Source organism: Crotalus tigris, unplaced genomic scaffold (assembly GCF_016545835.1).
Source record: "Crotalus tigris isolate CLP2741 ecotype Arizona unplaced genomic scaffold, ASM1654583v1 scf7180000021317.425702, whole genome shotgun sequence".
NCBI classification, from domain to species: Eukaryota; Metazoa; Chordata; class Lepidosauria; order Squamata; family Viperidae; genus Crotalus; species Crotalus tigris.
Window position 1 is genome coordinate 144989 of NW_024098451.1, and position 20250 is coordinate 165238.

A 20250-nucleotide genomic window follows, 5' to 3' on the forward strand; every position below is an offset into this window, starting at 1 on the left:
GTTACTTTTCCCGCGCCAGCACCCGCGCATGCGCACAGGCGCTGGCGACAGCCTGTCTGGTCCCGGGCAGCTTGCACCTGCCCGGGACTGCCTGCAAATGCCCCGAGCCCATTTGCAAGGCTCGGGACATAACAGCCTCTAAACTGTCTACCAAGATTTCCACAGGTAGCAAAGCACAAAAGGCAAAACCATATGATAAAAGCTCTGCCAGCCTCTTCCTTTCACCTCTCTCCCCTGGCCTCAAAGTCCCTGTTCTGCATTCTATCCTGGGAACAGGATATGTTTTTCTTCTGTCACGCCTCATTTTATCGTTTTTTGCAGAGAATCTGCAAGTGGTCAAGAGACTCCAACTTAACACTTGCCAAATCTCTTCTTAGAACATGGTAACTCGTATTCTTCATGACTCAATCACATTATTCTGGGAAGGCATCTGGGAGAAATTAAGCTGCATCCCCAAGAAGAAGAAGTTTATTATGTTGACATTGTGTGTTAAGCCAAGCTTTACTTTCATCCTGGTTTGTTAAATAAACCATAGTAGCTTGGAAACCACAATAGCTAGAGATACTATGCTGTAGGCACAGTCTGGGCTCTGCCATTTGTTCTCTTCTCTGCCTTTCCCTTGGTATCCAGGGGTACAGGTGATTGAGGACACAGGCCTAAAACCTCCCATCCAATTGCCAAATCGTTTCACATTTCATAAGTATTGGGCGTGGCTGCCTCTTGATGCCCTACCTTTTCAAGAGGCAGAGATTTCATCCAGATTTCATTTGTGCAAAGCGGAATGCCTAGATTTTATTTCTGTCAGCCAAACGTGTGAAGAGGCAGCAGAGGTATGTCCCATGCTTGAAATATTTGTTTTTTGCTTTTTTTTCACTGTGCTCTGAGAATGGAAGGGATGCCTTTTGCTTGAGAGAATATTTAGCTTCATTGTTTGGGAGTAAGCAAGTCTCAGTTCTCATTTCGTTTCCAGCCTATTGAGAGCTTCTCTCTTTCATTGTAACCTGGGAATTAGAAGGTTTAAATAACAAACAAATATTAATTAAAATTTGGATGGATTTGCACATAGAATCATGATTTCTTTAAAAGAAGCAAAAGACATTCACACTTTCTAAAACTAATACTGCTTTGCAAGTTGTGGTTACCTGTAATTTTATTTTTGGCCAAGTTTTCAGTTGCATGATAGTTCTAACTAATTTCCTGTGGTTTATTTATGAATAATGAGTACATATATATTTGAAGTTTTCAGAACAACCTCTAAAAGGAGAATTTTAAAAAAAATTGTCTGGAGTTGAATTAATGCACAAAATGTTATATTCCATAGGGATTGAAGAAGAAGTTTATTAGAGTAAATGATAGTTTAAACTTTCTCATGTCAGTTACAAGAAATACATGCATTTCCTCCATTTGACACTGGACATATGAGTGAGATATTCTGGCTCAGAGACATAGATAATTGCTTGAATGTTATCTGATGTCTCAAAATTTATCCTGGATGTCAGATCTTTTGCAGAAATATTGCAGTTACAACTATGGATTTGGTAGAAGAGCTGTTTAATGTAAAATAGATGTAATTAAACGAAATACACATTTATTAAATTTGTATGCTGCTTGACTCCTAACAACTCTGGATGTCTCATAAGTAAAATAAATGCAATAACAAATATAAATAAAAGATCAAAGATGGCAAAGATGACAAGAATTGGTCAGAAATGAAAAAAGAAAAAAAAACCACACAATCCAAGGGGCCTGTACAAAGAATCAGGTCTTCTTCAAGTCCCTTCAAAAGAACAGCAGGTTGGAAGCCATCCCGATCTTGGGTGGAACCTCATTCCAGAGGTCAGGGTTGCTCTCAGTTTCCAGTGGTTTTTTTTTGCAACTTTACTTGAGTCCAAAAATTTGCACGGAAGGGTTGACATTTGAGATTATTTGTCCACCTGTATGTTTTGACCTTTAAAATTTCTTATCTGCAAACAAAATATTTTTAATTTTTCATCTTATGGAAAGATAAATTGGGACAAAACAGAAGCATGGTCAAACATTCATCTGAATAAGAGTTATAAGCACAAGCCAAGAAAAATATTTTTCCTGATCAGTCATTTAGACCTTTTCACATCTTCAGGGACAGATTGCTAATTAATTTGTTAAATTATTCTTACAGGCATCATCCAAACTCGTATATATTATCAAAACACGCAGGTCTGTATGGAAGACATAAAGTTCATTGTGTCAACCATGACACATTGATTATAGCAGAAGGCATAACAAAGCCTGGGGTGAGGTCAAAAGTGGGATCAGCCTAGAATCCCTATGTAGCCACAAACTTACTAAGTCCAGCCCACTGTGAATTATCTAACTTCTAGGACAGTGGTTCTCAACCTTTCTAATGCCGCGACTCCTTAATACAGTTCCTCATGTATTCCTCATGTTCCTCATGTGGTGACCCCCAACCATAAAATTATTTTTGTTGCTACTTCATAACTGTAATTTTGCTACTGTTATGAATATTAATGTAAATATCTGATATGCAGGGTGTATTTTCATTGTTACGAAGTGAACATAATTAAAGCATAGTGATTAATCACAAAAACAATATAGCAATGCTTGCTGGAGAAGCTTACTCTTCCTTGCTCAAAAATGTTGGGAGGGAGGGAAGGGGAAGGAAGGAAGGAAGATTGAAGGGGGAAGGAAGGAAGGAAGGAAGGAAGGAAGGAAGGAAGGAAGGAAGGAAGGAAGGAAGGAAGGAAGGAAGGAGAGAGAGATTGAAGGGAAAGGGATGGAGATGGAAGGAAGGAATGAAGATTGAAGGGGAAGGAAAGAGAGATTGAAAGGGAAGGGATGGAGATGGAGATGGAAGGAAGGAAGGAGATTGAAGGGGAAGGAAGAAAAGAAGAAAGGAAAGAGAGAGAGATTGAAGGGAAAGGGATGGAGATGGCAAAGGAAGGAGATTGAAGGGGAAGGAAGGAGAGAGATTGAAGGGGAAGGGATGGAGATGGAGATGGAAGGAGAGAGAGATTGAAGAGGAAGGAAGGAAGGAGATTGAAGGGGAAGGAAGGAAGGAAGAAAGGAAGGAGAGATTGAAGGGAAAGGGATGGAGATGGAAGGAAGGAAGATTGAAGGGGAAAGGAAGGAAGGAAGGAAGGAAGGAAGGAAGGAAGGAAGGAAGGAAGGAAGGAAGGAAGGAAGGAAGGAAGGAGAGAGAGAGAGAGATTGAAGGGGAAGGGATGAAGATGGAAGGAAGGAAGGAAGATTGAAGGGGAAAGGAAGGAGATGGAGAAGGAAGGAGATTGAGGGGAAAAGGAAGAAGGAAGGAAGGAAGGAAGAAAGGAAGGAAGGAAGGAAGGAAGGAAGGAGAGATTGAAGGGGAAGGGAAGGAGATGGATAGATGGAAGGAAGGAAGGATTGATCAATCTTTGGAGAGTCATGTTTTTCCAGATGGTGATGAACTGCAACTCCCAGCATTCCCCACTCTTCCACAGAGTGTACACCTGCTTTTTAGGGCTGCTGGGGGTGGTAGTCCAGTAAGGTCTGGAGACATACACAAATACCCTCTGACAGCGAGGGATGCAGGCCGGGCGGCGCGGGGGAGGCTCCAGCATGGCACGGCCCTGCCAAACGGGCAGGGAGGGGGAGCAGGATGGGAGGCAGCACCCGCCCGAGCTGCCTGGGGGGGCAACAGGAGGAAGGAGAGGAGGAGGGCGAGGAAATTAAAGAATAGATAATACATATTCTAAAGTTTATTTAAGTTTATAAGGCTGCCCAATTCTACACTGATACTAGACAGCACACAATAAACACCAGCAAAATGCAAACAATGTAAATGGGAAATTCCACATATGCAGGGGAAAAAAATCTAATTAATTTATGCATTATAGCAACATCATTTATATTACTTTAAAAATATTTAAAGGAGCCGAGGTGGCGCAGCAGTTAGAGTGCAGTACTGCAGGCCACTTTAGCTGACTGTGTTCAGCAGGTCAGCAGTTCAAATCTCACCGGCTCAAGGTTGACTCAGCCTTCCATCCTTCCGGGGTAGGTAAAATGAGGACCCAGATTGTTGGGGGCAATGTAAATATATATATATATATATACACATTGCTTACTGGTGTACACCGCTTAGAGAGTGCTTGCACTTAAAGCGGTATATAAGTCTCATAAATAAATAAATAAATAAATAAATTTTCTACTAATTTCAGAAAGGAGATAAAAAAGTAGATAAACTTGTGAACTATACAAAGTGCTATTGGTGTTGTGGAAAAATAATTTTATTTTGATATTCTTGTAAAATTAATAGAATAGAATAGAATAGAATAGAATAGAATAGAATAGAATAGAATAGAATAGAATAGAATAGAATAGAATAGAATAGAATAGAATAGAAGCTGGAAGGGATCTTGGAGGTCTTCTAGTCCAGCCCCCTGCTTGAGCTGGAGAACCTGTATCAGTAATGGCGAACCTTTTAGAGAATGAGTGCCTAAACCTCAACCTAAAACCCACTTATGTATTGTCAGGTGCCGGGATGTGGCCCACCGGGTGGGCGTGGCTACGGTGGTCATGGCAGACTGGTGGGCGTAGCCAGAGTGGGCATGGCCAACTCAATGTTGCTCCTGGGGAGGGACACCTTTGGGGGCCGGGCAGGGTTGGGGGAGATCAGGTGTCTCTGGCGGGTGGGGCGGTGGGTAGGAGGCTGGTTCTCTGGGGTGAGGCGAGGCAGGGTGGGGGTGCCATGTCGCAGGGCTAGGTGAGGGGCTGGTTGAAGAAGATGGTTGCCGTCTCCGGGGCATGGTGCGTGTGCCCACAGAGAGGGTTCCGAGTGCTACCTCTGGTACATGTGCCATAGGTTCGCCACCACTGACCTATATCGTCTCAGACAGATGGATGTCCAGTCTCTTCTTAAAAATCTCCAGTGATGGAGCGCCCACGATTTCTGGGGGTAAGCTGTTCCACTGGTTGATTATCCTCACTGTCAGGAAATTTCTCCTTAATTTTAGGTTGCTTCTCTGTTTGGTCAGTTTTCAACCGTTGTTTCTCGTCCTTCCATCTGGTGCTTTGGTGAACAACCTGGCCCCTCTGCCTTGTGGCAGCCCCTCAGATACTGGAACACTGCTATCATGTCTCCCCTATTTATTCTTTTCTTTGGACTAGCCAGACCCAAATCCCGTAGCCATTCTTCATATGTTTTAGACTCCAGGCCCCTGATCATCTTAGTTGCTCTTCTTTGAATTTTTTCCAAACTCTCAACATCTTTTTTGTGATATGGTGACCAAAATTGGCTGCAATAGTCTAGGTGTGGTCTTACTTGGGCTTTATAAAGCAGTAATAGTACTTCTCGTGATCTTGATTCTATGCCTCTGTTTATACAACCCAGGATTTTGTTAGCTTTTTTGGTTGCTGCTGCACACTGCTGGCTCATAGTCAAGCGATCATCTACTAGGATTCCAAGGTCCCTCTCACAGTTACTGTTTTTGAGCCAGGTCTTGCCCAATCTGTACCAGTGCCTTTGGTTTTTCCTGCCTAAATGTAATACTTTGCTTTTCTCCACATTGGAACTCATTTTGTTGGATAGGGCCCATTGTTCAAGTTGGTCAAGATATTTTTAGATTCTGAGTTTGTCTTCTGGGGTGTCAGAATCCAATTATATTTCATCTCTAGTTATCAACTATAGAAAACCCCATTTCTGCCTTCTCTGGATTCTGTCATATGATGAAGGGAAGGGGGTGAACAAAGGGGCTTTATGGCCCTCACTTCCTTCAGTACACTTCAAAAGGACTGGATGTGGATATCACCAAAAGGACTAACCATAACAATGGGGCTATTACCTTTCATGTACTCCTCTCTGAAGTCTCCGTCCAGTCAGCAATAAGGAAAAGGGGGTGGGAGTGTAATGCCTGAGACTGTCGCTGGAAGAAGGAGGTGATTGTGTGGGGCTACTGGGGAACCCTTTAAAACCGAATGGGAGAGCTTGGACCCCAAGTCCTGTCTAGAACGCCTGCAACCATTTTCTCTTAATAAAGGATGCCTGTTGGAAGAATTATTCCAAGAGTTCTGTCTTCTTAAGATGCAAAGTGGGGTGGGTCTTTACAACTTTGCTTTTCCCCACATTGAAACTCATTTTGTTGGATAGGGCCCATTATTCAAGTTGGTCAAGATCTTTTTGGATCCTGAGTTTGTCATCTGGGGTGTTGGCTGCTCCTGTTAGTTTGGTGTCATCTGCAAATTTGATGAGTTCCCCTTCAATTCCCTCATTTAAGTTATTGATGAAGATATTGAAGAGTACTGGGCTTAAGACAGAACCTTGTCGTACCCCACTGCTTACTTCTCTCCATGTGGATGTAGTGCCATTGAGGACTACTAATTCAGTACGGTTTGCCAGCCAGCTGCAGATCCATCTGGTGGTGATGTTTATTTTCATTCAGCAAAGTCTGCTTCGATTTGAGTTTGATTCCAGGTCAACTATATATATATTCAAGTAGTTTTCTGGACAACAAAACAGAAATGGTTTACTATTGCTTTCATCCAAGTATGTTTGTTTGGGGTTCTGATCCAGGGAACTGGCTTTCCTGGCAGTTTCCCATCAGAGTGAAAATGATATCTAACTCCTGCTCTGATTTTCAAGATCAGTTAGTTCAGTGTTTCTCAACCTTGCCAAGATTGAGCCAGATAGTTAATAAAGTTTAATTTATCCAATCAAATGCTTCTTCAGATCTGGTAGAATCATTGACTGGATCTGGTTAATATTAATATAATCCTTATTGAAATTTAAAAATCAGTAACAAAGTTGCAAAGAGAGAAAATACCATTTGAGCAATGAGTGAGATAGTTTTGTATGAGAGAGTAAAATATAATTCTTACTATCAGTGGCATCTTGCCAGATTTAAACGAAGCAGGGAAACTAAGAGATAATTATTACTGATGATAAATTTATTTCTTTGTTTGTCTTTCTAGAGTGAATGCATATATTTACCCACGAAGAAAGTTCTGTTTGGAATAATGCCAGAATCACTCAGGATGCTCTGCTGCCTTTTTATGGTTGGTGAGTATAATTGTGCATGGTTGCTATAAAATTCTCATTAAACGCTTCTATAGCTGCTCTGTGAAATTCTAATCCAGATTCTGTTTTATGAGTTAGAATCTTCATCTTCTCCTCTGAGATATGTGCATGCTAAAGTTGATTATGCGTTCTAGAAACGCATAAACTTTTTCCCATTACACCTCCCTTTAATGTAATCTTAATGGACACACCTTGCCTAAAAACACAAAATGAACACAAATGAACAATGGAAATTTGGGGGAAATGGATTTATTGTAAAACTGTACAGTTCAAAGATTCTTCAAACCTCGCCAGACTTTGTCTACAGCTCCCTAAAAAAGATCCTCCTTGCCATTTGGGAAACCTGCTCTAGAGGAAAGGAAGTTTTTGTTCTTCTTTGTGTGTTCCAAATAAATCAATGAACACTGTGTGATCAGAAAACAGAAGAAATACATATTTAAGCAAGAGGTTTTGTTTATTATTCTTTAAAAATGGTATAGCAGAGAATATTCCACTTATTTGGCTTTGCAGAGAAAGGCAACCTTACTATAGCTTTTCAATAAAATGTCTTTAAGACAAAACCAATGTCTTGTATTTTAGGTTGTGCAATAATGCTCACTCCCAGTGGTGCACTGAAATTCCTGGTAAGTATTGCATTTCTGTATATACTTATATTGCCTACAGACATCTATATTCCTCTCAAATGAGAGGCAGAGAGCCAAACAGTGTGAGGTATTTGACTGTGCTTATTTACCTATTCAAAAGATGTATATGGCCACCCATCCTAAACAGCTCTGAGCAGCTCAGAACAACAATAAAACCAGTGACTATATAGAGAAACAATAAAAAAAAATATCCTTACTCATTCCATTAGAATGCCTCACAGGATTATCCTCATTCCATTTTTCCCATCTTATCCCCTTAGGAAAAGGCAGGTTTTGATGTCTATGGGGATTTCCAATCATCCAGATCATGGTTGTCCCAAAGGTGGTTTTCCAAAAGGCAACTGGATTTTGTTTTTGCTTCTTGGAAAAGAAGCAAAATATTTTCAAAGAAAAAACAAAGAAAGTCCAATTGCCTTTTGGTAAAGCACCTTTGGGAGAGGTCTTGATGGTCTTCTGAAAGGGTGGGGCATCCACAGAAAAGGTACACTTCCAAGGTCCCTCTTAGTTGGCAGAATTTTAGGGAAGGGATCTGGAATGTGCCTACACTTTCTGATCTATTAGACAAGTGGATACTCTTAGGGAGAGGTGGTCCCACAAATAACCAGGACCTCTGCCATCTAGGACTTGAATTGAACATAGAAGGAAACTAGAAGACTGTGCAGCTCACACAATAGAGCAGACATATCAAACACAAGGCCTATGGGCTGGATCTGGCCCGATATGTGGTTCCGTCCGGCCCGGGGACCTGCTCTGGAAAGAGCAAAGGACCGGCCCGCCGCACCTCGGCCCGGCCCAGGCCGACCAGGCCCTGATCTACAACCTGGTTGCATCCGTCAAAGCCAGAACACGCTCAGCCTTAAATCCATGGGGAAGCCCCACCCTGTTTTCTGGGTGCGCACGTAAGTGGAGTCCGGCATCCCTGCTGGCTGTGTTGTCCCGTAGGCTGACTTCACCCAGGACATTGGCGCTGGCTGTCTCCTGTGCCCATACCTGGGGAGCGGGGCAGAGGTAGCAAGGCAGCTCCTTGCTGGTTCCAGTGAATCTTAGTCTGAGCGCGTTCTGGCTTTGATGGACACAACCAGATTGTGTCACCCCCACCAGCACCACCAGCCTCGCAGCCACAAGGCTTTCCTTTCACCGGGACAGACCCCCCCACACGTGGGATAGCAAGACCAGTGGCAATCTTTCCCTTCCCATCACCCCTTCCTGAGCATGGAGGAAGGAAAGAGATGAGAAGGCAAAGGAAAGAAAGGAGGGAGGGAGGAAGGAATGGAGGGAGGAAGGAAGAAATGGAGCAACAAAGGGTGGGAGGAATGGAGGGAAAAAAGGGAGAGGAGGAAGGAACAGAGGAAGGAAGGAACAGGGAGGAAAGAATGGAGGGTGGGAGGGAGGGAGGAAGGAACAGAGGAAGGAAGGGAAGTAGAATAGGGAGGAAGGAATGGTGGATGGGAGGGAGGAAGAAAGGAAGGGAGAAAGGGAGGGAGGAAGGAAGGAAGGAAAAAACAGTGAGGGAGGAAGGAAGGAACAGAGGAAGGGAGGGAGGAAAGAAAGAACAGAGGGAGGAAGGGAAGGTGGGAGGGAGGGAGGGAGGAAGGAAGGAAGGGTGGTGGGAAGGTACCATGTCCCTCCTCCGCCAGAGACCCTCATATCTGTCCCAGTCCTGTCCAGGCACCCCTGAAGCGAATGATGTTGAGATGGCCATGCCCACCCAGTAGGCCACACCCACCCAGTAGGCCACACCCATCCTGGCCACACCCTCAATGAAATTGAGTTTGACACCCCTGCAATAGAGGTATAACATTGGCAAATATATGACTACCCTGCTGCCTTCTGGACCAGGTCTATAATAGAGGTGGCCAAGCTCACAGTCACAAAGATTCTGCTCACCTCCTCAGGATCAACCAGCTCAAACTTCTCACAGATAACCGGGCTCAGATATGTCTCAGTCATTTCCAAAGGATCAGCCAGGCATAGTCCAACTTCAAGCAAAGTCAACTATACATGGATTCCACAATTCCACACCACTATTCATTATTTTTGGAATAAAAAGACAGTTGGGGTTCTTCAAAGATTATTAAATAATAATAATCCCTGGAAAATCTCCCTCTGATTAAACAGAATTAGACTTCTCCATGTTTTGATACAATGATATGGAAGTAGCTGCTTTTGCTTTCTTCTGGGATATTTTTAAGTTTCCTTGTCTAGACTATTACATTAGTCTCCTAAATATTACTGAGGATCTGACGTTGCTTAGCCTTCTAGATTAGCCAAGGAGGGCCAGGGCAGCTACCTGATGGGTTCCTATTCCGCACATTTTTTCGACAACATTCCAGAATTGGCTTGCCATTGTCACTGTTTTCTTTAGGGATGTGTTTTCAACTTCCCACTTTATTCTTAGTACTAGAATTCTTGGTAGTCACCCGCTCAAAGAACAGCTGTTCTAATTCTGGTCTTCCTTAGAAGTCCATTTCTTCCATCAGGAGCAAAGTATCAGGTCCACACATGAAAGTCCAATTAAACTGATTTATTATTACTCATGCCTAGGTACAGGGATATTCTCAACTAAGAGTTAGTATCTGTTAGGAGCTAGAGAAGGGTCAACAGAAATTCAAGGGAGTGGGGGGGTAGGTGGCTATGTAGGGATTCCAGGCTGATCTCTCTTTTAACTCCAACCCAGGTTCTGGCATTTTTTTTCCTACATCTTCTGAGTGCCCTGCACGTTTTATTTGTAAGTGAGGAGAGGCAACCCAGGGATTTCTGTGGCATTCTAAGCAGTGCTTTTTTTGTAAAAAAAAAAAAAAAAAAAAAGTGCCGGAACTCACATACGTCATACAACCTGCCTTGCCTTAAAAAGGTGCCAGAACTCTGTTCTGGGTGTTCTATGACAAAAAAAAGCCCTGATTCTAAGTGTCCAAACTGGCTCCTCCTCACTGGTAAAATCAAAGAGAGATGGGTACAGAGGCACAGGGATTTAGAAGCTTCCCCAGTCCCCTTCTTCTAAAGAAAAGCAAAAGTGAAGGATGTTGAAAGGGAGAGGGGAAGGTAAGACTGGCTGGGAATAATCCAAATGTTTTATTTCCAGTGCTTAAATTGGCCATACTCAAAATGACAGCCATTCCAGGAGAGCAGCTGCCACACATGCTCTCAATAGTCTAGAAACTGGCTCAAAGAGGTTGGTTGATCTTGCCTTACACCCATGACTGCACATTTCTGAAACCAAAAAAATTAATTGACAGATTAAACAACTAAAATGTATTTGGTATTAGCCAACTACTACTAATGAGGAACAATTTAATTGATGAAATAGAAAGTGGAAGAATATTTTTAAACAGTTGTGTGTTTATAATTACTTTAAAACTTGGTCTTACTTCAAACAGTTACTCAGATACATTAACTATTAAATTAATTTGTTTTTCACCATCTCAAAATAATACCTACACTATTCTTATAAGAAATTGAATTAAGTGAATTAATTAAACTGAAATTGTTTTATTTAATTGTTGTCCTTGTTTGTTTTCTACTTAAATTTTTGAAAACTTTTTTTAGAATACATCTGGCCCAGCGATCAGCAAGGAAGAGGCCAGAATGTCAAACCACTTGGTCTGTGAGATGTCTGGAGATTCTATTGCAGCATCTGGTGAAAAATTGCTAAAACAATTAAGTCAGTGCCAGCACCTGACCCCAGATCAAGTTAAAGCAATTCAAGAAATCTTCAGCAGTGGAAATACTTCATTTGGGTAGGACCAGTTTTTTAGTTTGGGGCAGTTTTTTGAAAAGAGATTATTTGTAACATAGTTGGGATGGCCTTGGAATTAAGCCTCCTTTTTGTGTGTGTATGTGAATGTAAATTACAGAGTTGCCTTATCAGTGTGGTCCAAAGTTTTAAAAACTATAAATTTGCACACCAAAAGCTTCCTTTTTTGGTGGTCTTAATCACCACTTGGCTTTTGACTCTCTCTGATTAAGAGGACTGGCCCCAGACTATCTGTTTTAAGACTTAATACTAAGAACATAGTATTGCTTGGAAAATGTTTACGTGTTTTGCCCAAGTCTTTGCTTGGCACTGCCTGGAAATGCCAGAGATTGCCCTTCAACTCTAACTAGATAAATGCTCTGCACAAAATGATGAATCTTGAAGTTTCAGTATTTAGTATTTTTTTAAAAAAAGATGCTCAGGTCCACAAGACATTTGGGTGGCTTGGTGAACAAATTATTGTTGCTGTGTTGCTATTCTGCATTGTCCTACTATGCAACATTTTCTCAACTTTCAGTTGGCTTCAATCCCTTAGGTTTCATTTGGCTTTCTATTCAAGGACACCCAGGCCTAACAGAACACCTTTTAAAAGTCTTAGCTAAGATTGAATAGGTGCTGCCATCTTTTGTGGCATGATGGAAATTGCAGATTTTCAAATGTAAACTGTGTGGCATATTGTATAATAATTTATATAGTAAATGTTTCATTTAACATCAAATCATCCTGCATAAATATTCTGCACAATTATTCTTCCACTGTATCTTACTACTTTTAAACACCTATCAATAGAAACTCTCCTGAAAATGCCAATCATTCTTGATCAGGTGAGATAAAAACCTTGTGGTTACATCTGCACAAAATAAAGGGAATCATTATGCAAAGCATATTGAAATCAAAAAAGAAAGATGAGATATAAATCTAATAAATAAGTAAAATCTACTTAAGTTAGTTAATGCTAACCTGTTTAGCAATTTTTAAAAACTTCCTTTCAATTGTATCCGATTCTTGGAGACTACCTGGACAAGTCCCTAAATTTTCTACACTAGTTTATTCAGAAGCAATTTGTCATTGAATCTTTAGAATCTGCAGGAGAGAATCATGAAAGCCAAGGCCCAGAATGAGCTAAGACTGGCAATTAATGCCAAAAATAACAAAAACATTATTTCAATGTGTAAGGAATGAAAAGAAAGTCAAGGAAACAATAGGTCCACTAATGGAAGCAGATGGCAAGAAGGGAGGGTGAGAAAGCAGAACTGCTTAATTTCTTTTTTGCATTGGTTTTTAACCAAAAAGGAAGAAATAGCCCAGCCTATCAAATGCAGCACCAAGAGAGGTATACAGGTACACAAGTCAAAATAGGCAAGGACGTGGTACTCACCCTGGATGATTACAAATCACCTGGACTAGATAATTTGACAAAGTAGACCACAACTTATTTCTAGGTAAAAAAGAAAAATGTGGGATAGATAGTACCATCACCAGATGGATTCATAATTGGCTGACCAGCTGCACTCTGTAGTCTTTAATGGAGCTACAGCTACATGGAGGGAAGTAGGCAGGGGGTATTTCAAGGTTCTCTCTTGGGCCCAGTAATCTTCAATAACTTCAGAAATGATGAGGAGATAGAAAGGGATTCATTAAATTTGCAGAAAACACCAAGCTGGAAAAAATTGCTAACGCTTTTGAAAGATAGACACAAGATTCAGAAGAATTCTGACAAACTTGGGTCCTGTCTAACAAGATGCAGTTAGGCAATGAGTATTCTACGTCTGATTGCCTCCTACCTAGGACTGAGAGAAAGTGACTGGCTTTGGGCAGTACTAAAACTCCCATACTCCACTTTTTAGCTTGATGCTTTTACTACTACTATACATCAGACTGACTGTTTTTGTTTTGGTATTGCACAAATTCAGCCTGCTTAGTCAGAATATGGTTCAATGTCCTCAGCAAGCCCAATCTGGGTGCATTTTATAATCTTGTTAGATGTATTTGGGGAATACTACCAAATGAACTTGCTATTTCATTCAGAAGTGGCTTGCTGATGTTACTTTTCTCCTAGGCCCCCTTCTACATGGTCGTCTTCTGTTCTGAATCAACTGAGTCCACTGATCCTAATCCTGGATCCCAGTATTCTGGAAAGTATTCCTAAGGTACAATAGAAAAAAACCAAACAGGAGAATTATTGATTTTCCATCAGGACAAAGAAAGTCAAAAAAACAAAATGAGCTTAGAGGCAGAATCAGTATGTTTCAGGTACCCATGACTGAGTCACAACTCTGATCAGCTGTAAGGACCCACTTCAATCCCACATCTTAAGAAAGCAGAACTCTTGGTCCTGTTGGTTTCCTCCAACAGGAACTTTTATTAAAAGTAGTTGATAGCAGGCATAATAGATAGGATCTGAGGGATTCCTTTGCAGATTGATATTTAAAGTGTCCCCAAGCAAACCCCACCCCACAGTTCATCCAGACGGTTCAAATCGGCCAATCCCCAGGTGTTAAATCCATCGTGGGAAAGGGGAGATAACATCGGTCTGGCTCCAGTCATAGCACGCTGTTCAAGCAGGTCTTCGCTCCTCCTTTTGAGAACGGAGAAATAAGTCAGGCTCCGGAGGTTGTATTTCTTTCTCCCCCCCCCCCCCCCACGTTTCCTAGCTGACAGGTTAGGGAGAAGAAAGTTTAGAGATACAGTGCAGGAAGCAAATTGTTACATTGTAGCGGGCAGCAGACACAGAAGCAATACATGAAGCAAAAGGTAACATTATAGCGAATAGAGGAAGGGAAAGCAATAACCCCACAGGCACATCCACCCTACCCCTTGGGAGTATGGCAGAACCCAGGGGAAGGTGAGATTTGTTTTTAGGTCAGAGGGGATAGGTAGAAAGGACTGGGTTGTGACATCAGCTTTTGAATATGATTATTTCCAATTGCACCATTTTCAATAGTAATCTATGAATATCAACTTCAAGGGAAGGTAATAGTAATAATAATAGTAGTAAAGTTGGAAGGGACCTTGGAGTCCAACCCCCTGCTCAGGCAGGAAACCCTACACCATTTCGGACAAATGGCTATCCAGTCTCTTCTTAAAAACTTCCAGTGTTGGAGCATTTACTGTTTCTGGAGGCAGGCTGTTCCACTGATTAATTGTTCTCACTGTCAGGAAGTTTCTCCTTAGTTCTAGGTTGCTTCTCTCCTTGATTAGTTTCCACCCGTTGCTTCTTGTCCTGCCTTCAGGTGCTTTGGAAAATAGCTTAATTCCCTCTTCTTTATGGCAGCCCCTGAGATATTGGAATACTGCTATCATGTCCCCCCTTGTCCTTCTCTTCGTTAAACTAGACATACCCAATTCTAGCAACCGTTCCTTATATGTTTTAGCCTCCAGTCCCCTAATCATCTTTGTTGCTCTTCTCTGTACTCTTTCTAGAGTCTCAACATCTTTTTTACATCGTGGTGACCAAAACTGGATGCAGTATTCCAAGTGTGGCCTTACCAAGGCATTGAAGAGTGGTATTAATACTTCACGTGATCTTGATTCTATCCCTCTGTTAATGCAGCCTAGCACTGTGTTGGCCTTTTTGGCAGCTGCAGCACACTGCTGGCTCATATTTAAGTGATTGTCTACTAGGACTCCGAGGTCCCTCTCACAGTTACTACTATTGAGCATGGTGCCACCTATGCTGTACTTGTGCATTTGGTTTTTCTTGCCTAAATGTAGAACCTTGCTTTTTTCACCATTGAATTTCATTTTGTTAGTTAGTGCCCAGTGTTCAAGTCTGTCCAGATCCTTCTGTATCTGAAGCCTGTCTTCTGGAGTGTTGGCTATTCCTGCCAGCTTGGTGTCGTCTGCAAATTTGATGAGTTCCCCATCTATCCCTTCATCCAAATGGTTGATGAAGATGTTGAAGAGTACTGGGCCCAGAACAGAGCCCTGGGGCACCCCACTACACACTTCCCTCCATATAGATGCAGTTCCATTGAGGACCACTCACTGAGTATGGCCGGTCAGCCAGCTACGGATCCATTTGGTGGTGATTCTGTCTACCCCACATTTTTCTATCTTATCAAGTAGTAGGTTGTGATCTACTTTATCAAATGCCTTACTGAAGTCCAAGTAAATTATGTCCACAGTATTCCTCTGATCCACTAATTTTGTCACTTGGTCAAAGAATGCAATAAGATTTGTCTGGCATGATCTATTTTTGACAAACCCATGTTGGCTTTTAGTAATGACTTTGTTTGCCCCTAGGTGTTTGTTGATTGGTTGTTTGATTATCTTTTCCAGGATCTTCCCAGGTATTGAGGTCAGGCTGATAGGTCTGTAATTTCCTGGATCCATTTTTTTTCCTTTTTTGAGGATGGGAACTACATCAGCTCTTTTCCAGTCCTCTGGTAGTTCCCCTGTGTTCCAGGATCTTTGAAAAATATAGTTCAGTGGCTCTGATATCACATCTGCCAGTTCCTTGAGAACTCTGGGGTGTAATCCATCTGGTCCTGGCGATTTGAACTCATCTAGGCTGGACAGGTGCCCACTTACCATTTTCTTTCCTATCTTAACTTGTGTTTCTATTTTGTTTTTTATGGCACTATTTTTGATAGGTTGGTCTGTTTTTTCCCTTTGTGTAAAGACAGATGCAAAAAACGAGTTAAATAGTTTGCTTTCTCCCTGTTGCTTGTCACCTTCTTGCCACTTCCACCCACTAATGGACCAATCATTTCCTTCACTTTTTTCTTGTTTTTTACATGTTGAAAGAAGCTTTTTTTGTTATTTTTGACTTTGGTCGCAAGCCTTAGTTCATTTTGAGCCTTGGCTTTCTTCACTTCATCTTTGCAGGCTCGGGCTATTTGCTGATATTCTGACTTAGTTATGTTCCCCTCTTTCCACTTTCTATACTTGTCCTTTTTATCTTTCAATTTGTCAGAGAGTTCTTTATGCAGCCATGCTGGTTTCTTTTGAGAGCTGTTGTTTTTCCTCTTTTGTCACAGGATGGCAAATGGTAAACCAGCAATCTCAGAATTAATAGCATAAAATTAGAATTAAAATTATCAGAGAATAAATGATAGAGGCGGTTAAAGCTGCAGTTTGGGGGAGAGTGACCATGTCATATTAGAATTCAATATAATGCAGACACAAGCAACAGAACATAATCAAATGTAGAGAGAATTTGGGAAGGATACCATGGGTGACAATCCTAAAGGAAAAAACTACTCAGGAAGCTTGAGAAACTCTGAAAATTATGATTATAAAAGCTCAGTTCAGCATAATACCACTCAAAAAGAAAAGCAAGAAATCCAAGAATAATTGCACAAAGAATTCCCTCTCATTTGTCTGAAATGGTATAGGTTCTCCTGCTTGAGCTAGGGGTTGGACTAGATACCCTCTAATGTCCTTTCCAATTCTGAGAAAGATTTCTCCAAATTTCCATCAGTAATTGCTGTAAGATGTCAAGTCTCCTGTAGCTTTTTTTGCCCATTTATGATTTCTCCTGGCTGCTTAAACAGAAAAAATAATAGCAAAGTAAAATATAGACTTCATATTAATGATAAACTTTCAAAGCATTTCATCCAGTAGGACAGTTAAGCTAGAAATTTCTAGATCATGGTCCAAAGAAAGAAAAATGAAAATGTTCTTGGCATCATATTGTTTTGTATCCAATTATAATCTTATATTAAGTGGGAAAAAAATCTTCAGACTCACAAATTGTGATCTCCTTGGATTTTGATGCATTTGATGCATTCTATTTTAGGGCATAGAAATACCAGTTGTTGAAACTCAGGTACCTTGGCTGATGGAAAACAAAATACATCAGTTCCTTTATTCCAGAAGTTCAGTTTCAAACATCACCCAAAGTGTACCTGACAATGGGAACAAAATCCGGCCTCTATTTACCATAATTAGTATGGGATTTCTCAAACCTTGCACTTTCCCTCACCTGATGCTCGCCTTTCTTTCTGCAGAATGTTTTAAGGCCGTGGTTACAAAACTCCATTCTCAATTCTGATTCGTCACAAGATCAGCTGGTCCGTATTAGAGAAAGCCTTAAATCCTCCAGGCCAAAGCGTGACATTGGTATGTAAAATGTGGAGTTGCTTCCTGATAGGGTGTTAGAGCTGGTTCTCATACAGCAACAGCAGATTGTAGGCAGAAGGCAGATTTAAGATTGCATGGGGGGGGGGTGGCAGATGAGATAAAAAAAACAAGATGGTGGCCATAGCTGTGTGCATGAAACCACATCCCTTTTTCTGTGAGGGGTGGTGCTTCAGTCATGTGATCCTGACCACCACCTTGACATTTTTAACTTTCCTGTGGATCTCCTGAAATGCACTGATTTTCATATTGTGAGGAAATATTCTTTTATTTGTTTTGAATGGTGCGGTGGCCTAGAGATGGAGCTCTTGCCTCACAATGAGTTCGATCCTAGGTAGTGGCAGATATTTCTGCTACAAAGAAAATATCTGCTGTAAAACTTTGGAGGCATCAGGAAGGGCATCCAGCCAATAAATGCTCCACCCCAATGCAAGGGATTATAGGTGCTTGTTTGGTTATTTGTATCTCACCAGTAAATGCTCAGCTCCACCCAGTCGCCCTGACTCTATTCCAAATTAAGGTCCTAAAAAGAGAGGTTTTTATTTGTATCCCACCTTTATTATTTTTACAAATAACTCAAGGTGGCAAACACAGCTTCCTCCTTCTATTTTTCCCACAACAAGTCTGTGAGGTGGGTTGGATTGAAGGAGAGGGACTGATCCAAGATCACCTAACTTCTTTTTCATGGCTCTGGCTTTGAGCCTGATGCTTTAAATACTAGATTATAGTTCCATGGACAGACTGCACACACCTGCCCTCCATCTGAAATCCAGAATAGCATATTGTAATATGTTTGGTGAGAGAAATGGTATATGGGGTAACTTTCAAAATTAAATAAGGCTGCCGGCCTGATTTTTTTTAAGCATACTTCAATCCAGATTCAGAATTAATGGACTTCTCAAGGTGCTATTAGCACTCTCTTTTTAATTCCATTTTTGAGAAGATTTCTAATTTGGGTTTTCTTTTCCACTGATTCTTTCTTAATAAATATAAATGATCAATAGAAACATTTGCCAAGATGTTTAGAAAAACATGTAGGTTTTCCTGCTTTTATTCACACAATTTGATAGATCTGAAAATTCTACAACCTTGATTAACTCATGACTTTTCTCTTAGCAAAGTGCCCAGAGAAGAAAATCATCACAGAGAAAATTCTAAATGATGACCTGATTGAAAAGCTTGTATATTATATTCCTGTGGAGCTAAAATTGTGCTTGACTAAGGAAAACCTAGTGAACAATATTAGTGCATTCTCAGACTATCCTTTCACAGATGAACAGCTGATAGCAGTCAAGGAAAAACTGGATGAGGTAATAAACATACCAAATTTTTTTAGCACTTTTAACTATTCTTCATTTATTTATTGTTAAGATTTAAAAAGCTGTCCAACTTAGACAATGTCTCAAAGGAAAAATTATAGAAGTAAAAAAAATCCATATGTAAATACAAAATATAAATATAAAACAGTGACCAAGCAACATGGCCAAACAACTAAAAGGGTCCAACTGGCCCCTCATAAAGCCAGATCTCCAAGGTTTGCCTAAAACAAGGAGAGTTTGGACCTGCCATATATCAGGGGGTGGGGATGATTGTCCTGGAGGCCAGGGTGATCAAAGAAAAGGTCCCATAAGATGACAAGATTAAAAGAAAGAAACTGGAGGACTTTAAAAGTGATACCAGTAATCAGCATTATTTGTGCTGCCATATTCTGAACCAATAGAAGCTTCCAGATAGTTTTCATGGGCTGCTCACATAGTCCAATTGGGAGGTGACTAAGGCATGGGTAACTATGAGTAAAGCCTCACCATCCAGGGATGGATGCAACTGGCATCCAAAGTGCAGTTGTGCAAAGGCCCCCTTGGCCACAGCTGCCATCTGCTCTTCAAGCAGGAGATATGAGTCCAGGAGAACCCTCAGATTGCATACTAAGTCTTAATAGAATAGTGCCACCTCATCCAGAAACAAAATGGAAACTCTGAAGCTCCTGAATCAGGAGGATCCAGAATCCATAGCCACTCAGCCTTGGCAGAGTTGAGCTGTTATCTGTCTTCCCCATCCAGACCCTCATAGTCCTCAAACACTGAGAAAGAATCTCAACAGCTTCTCTTGGATGGCTGGGGACAGAGATCTATAACTATCATCTGCATATTGATTTTACTTCACCCGAAACTGACAGATGACTTCCCCCAGTGGCTTTATGCAAATATTTAAAAGGTGAGGGGGGGAGAGAAGAAGAGTCCTGAGAATCCCATAACCAGATTTAGAGGAAGGAGGAGACACAACACAAAACACTGTCCTCTTCTTCCAATCCTCTTAGCTAATTCCGAAAGCTACCATGATCAATAGTACTGAACGCCAGCAAGAGTTCAAGGACAGCTAGGATTAACACACCACTCCCATCCCTAACTTGCCATCAAAATTTCTTCATACTGTATCCAGGTCTTAATCCTGGATGGATTAATAATAATCCTCCAGGATCTCTAAAGCAGGAGGCCAATCACCTTCTGAACAACCTTTCCTAAAATTGTCCAGATCAGCTGGATCAAAGGATGGCCTTGTGAGGAAGGGATAAGCTGCTCTCTCTCTCAGAGGCAGCTGTGCCTTTCATTCTTGCAACACCTTATGATTGCCAGGAGACCTGTGGTGCTTATCAGGTCAAAAAAAATGTCAATAGCAGTCACAAGTGTGATTGAAATTCCAACTTTTTTATATGCATCACA

The 20250-nt window shown here is 41.2% G+C and overlaps 1 protein-coding gene across 1 annotated transcript in view; it reads left to right on the plus strand.

Annotated features, from left to right (window-relative positions):
- Positions 1-709: 709 nt before the first annotated feature.
- Positions 710-20250, plus strand: part of MSLN (mesothelin) — a 45824-nt gene continuing 26283 nt past the window's right edge. The window contains exons 1-7 of the mRNA XM_039369901.1: positions 710-830; positions 6943-7030; positions 7628-7671; positions 11239-11429; positions 13506-13596; positions 17401-17512; positions 18647-18840. Of these exons, the coding sequence (XP_039225835.1) occupies positions 6988-7030; positions 7628-7671; positions 11239-11429; positions 13506-13596; positions 17401-17512; positions 18647-18840 (675 nt within the window). The 5' untranslated portion in view covers positions 710-830; positions 6943-6987. The remainder of the gene's footprint in view (positions 831-6942; positions 7031-7627; positions 7672-11238; positions 11430-13505; positions 13597-17400; positions 17513-18646; positions 18841-20250) is intronic.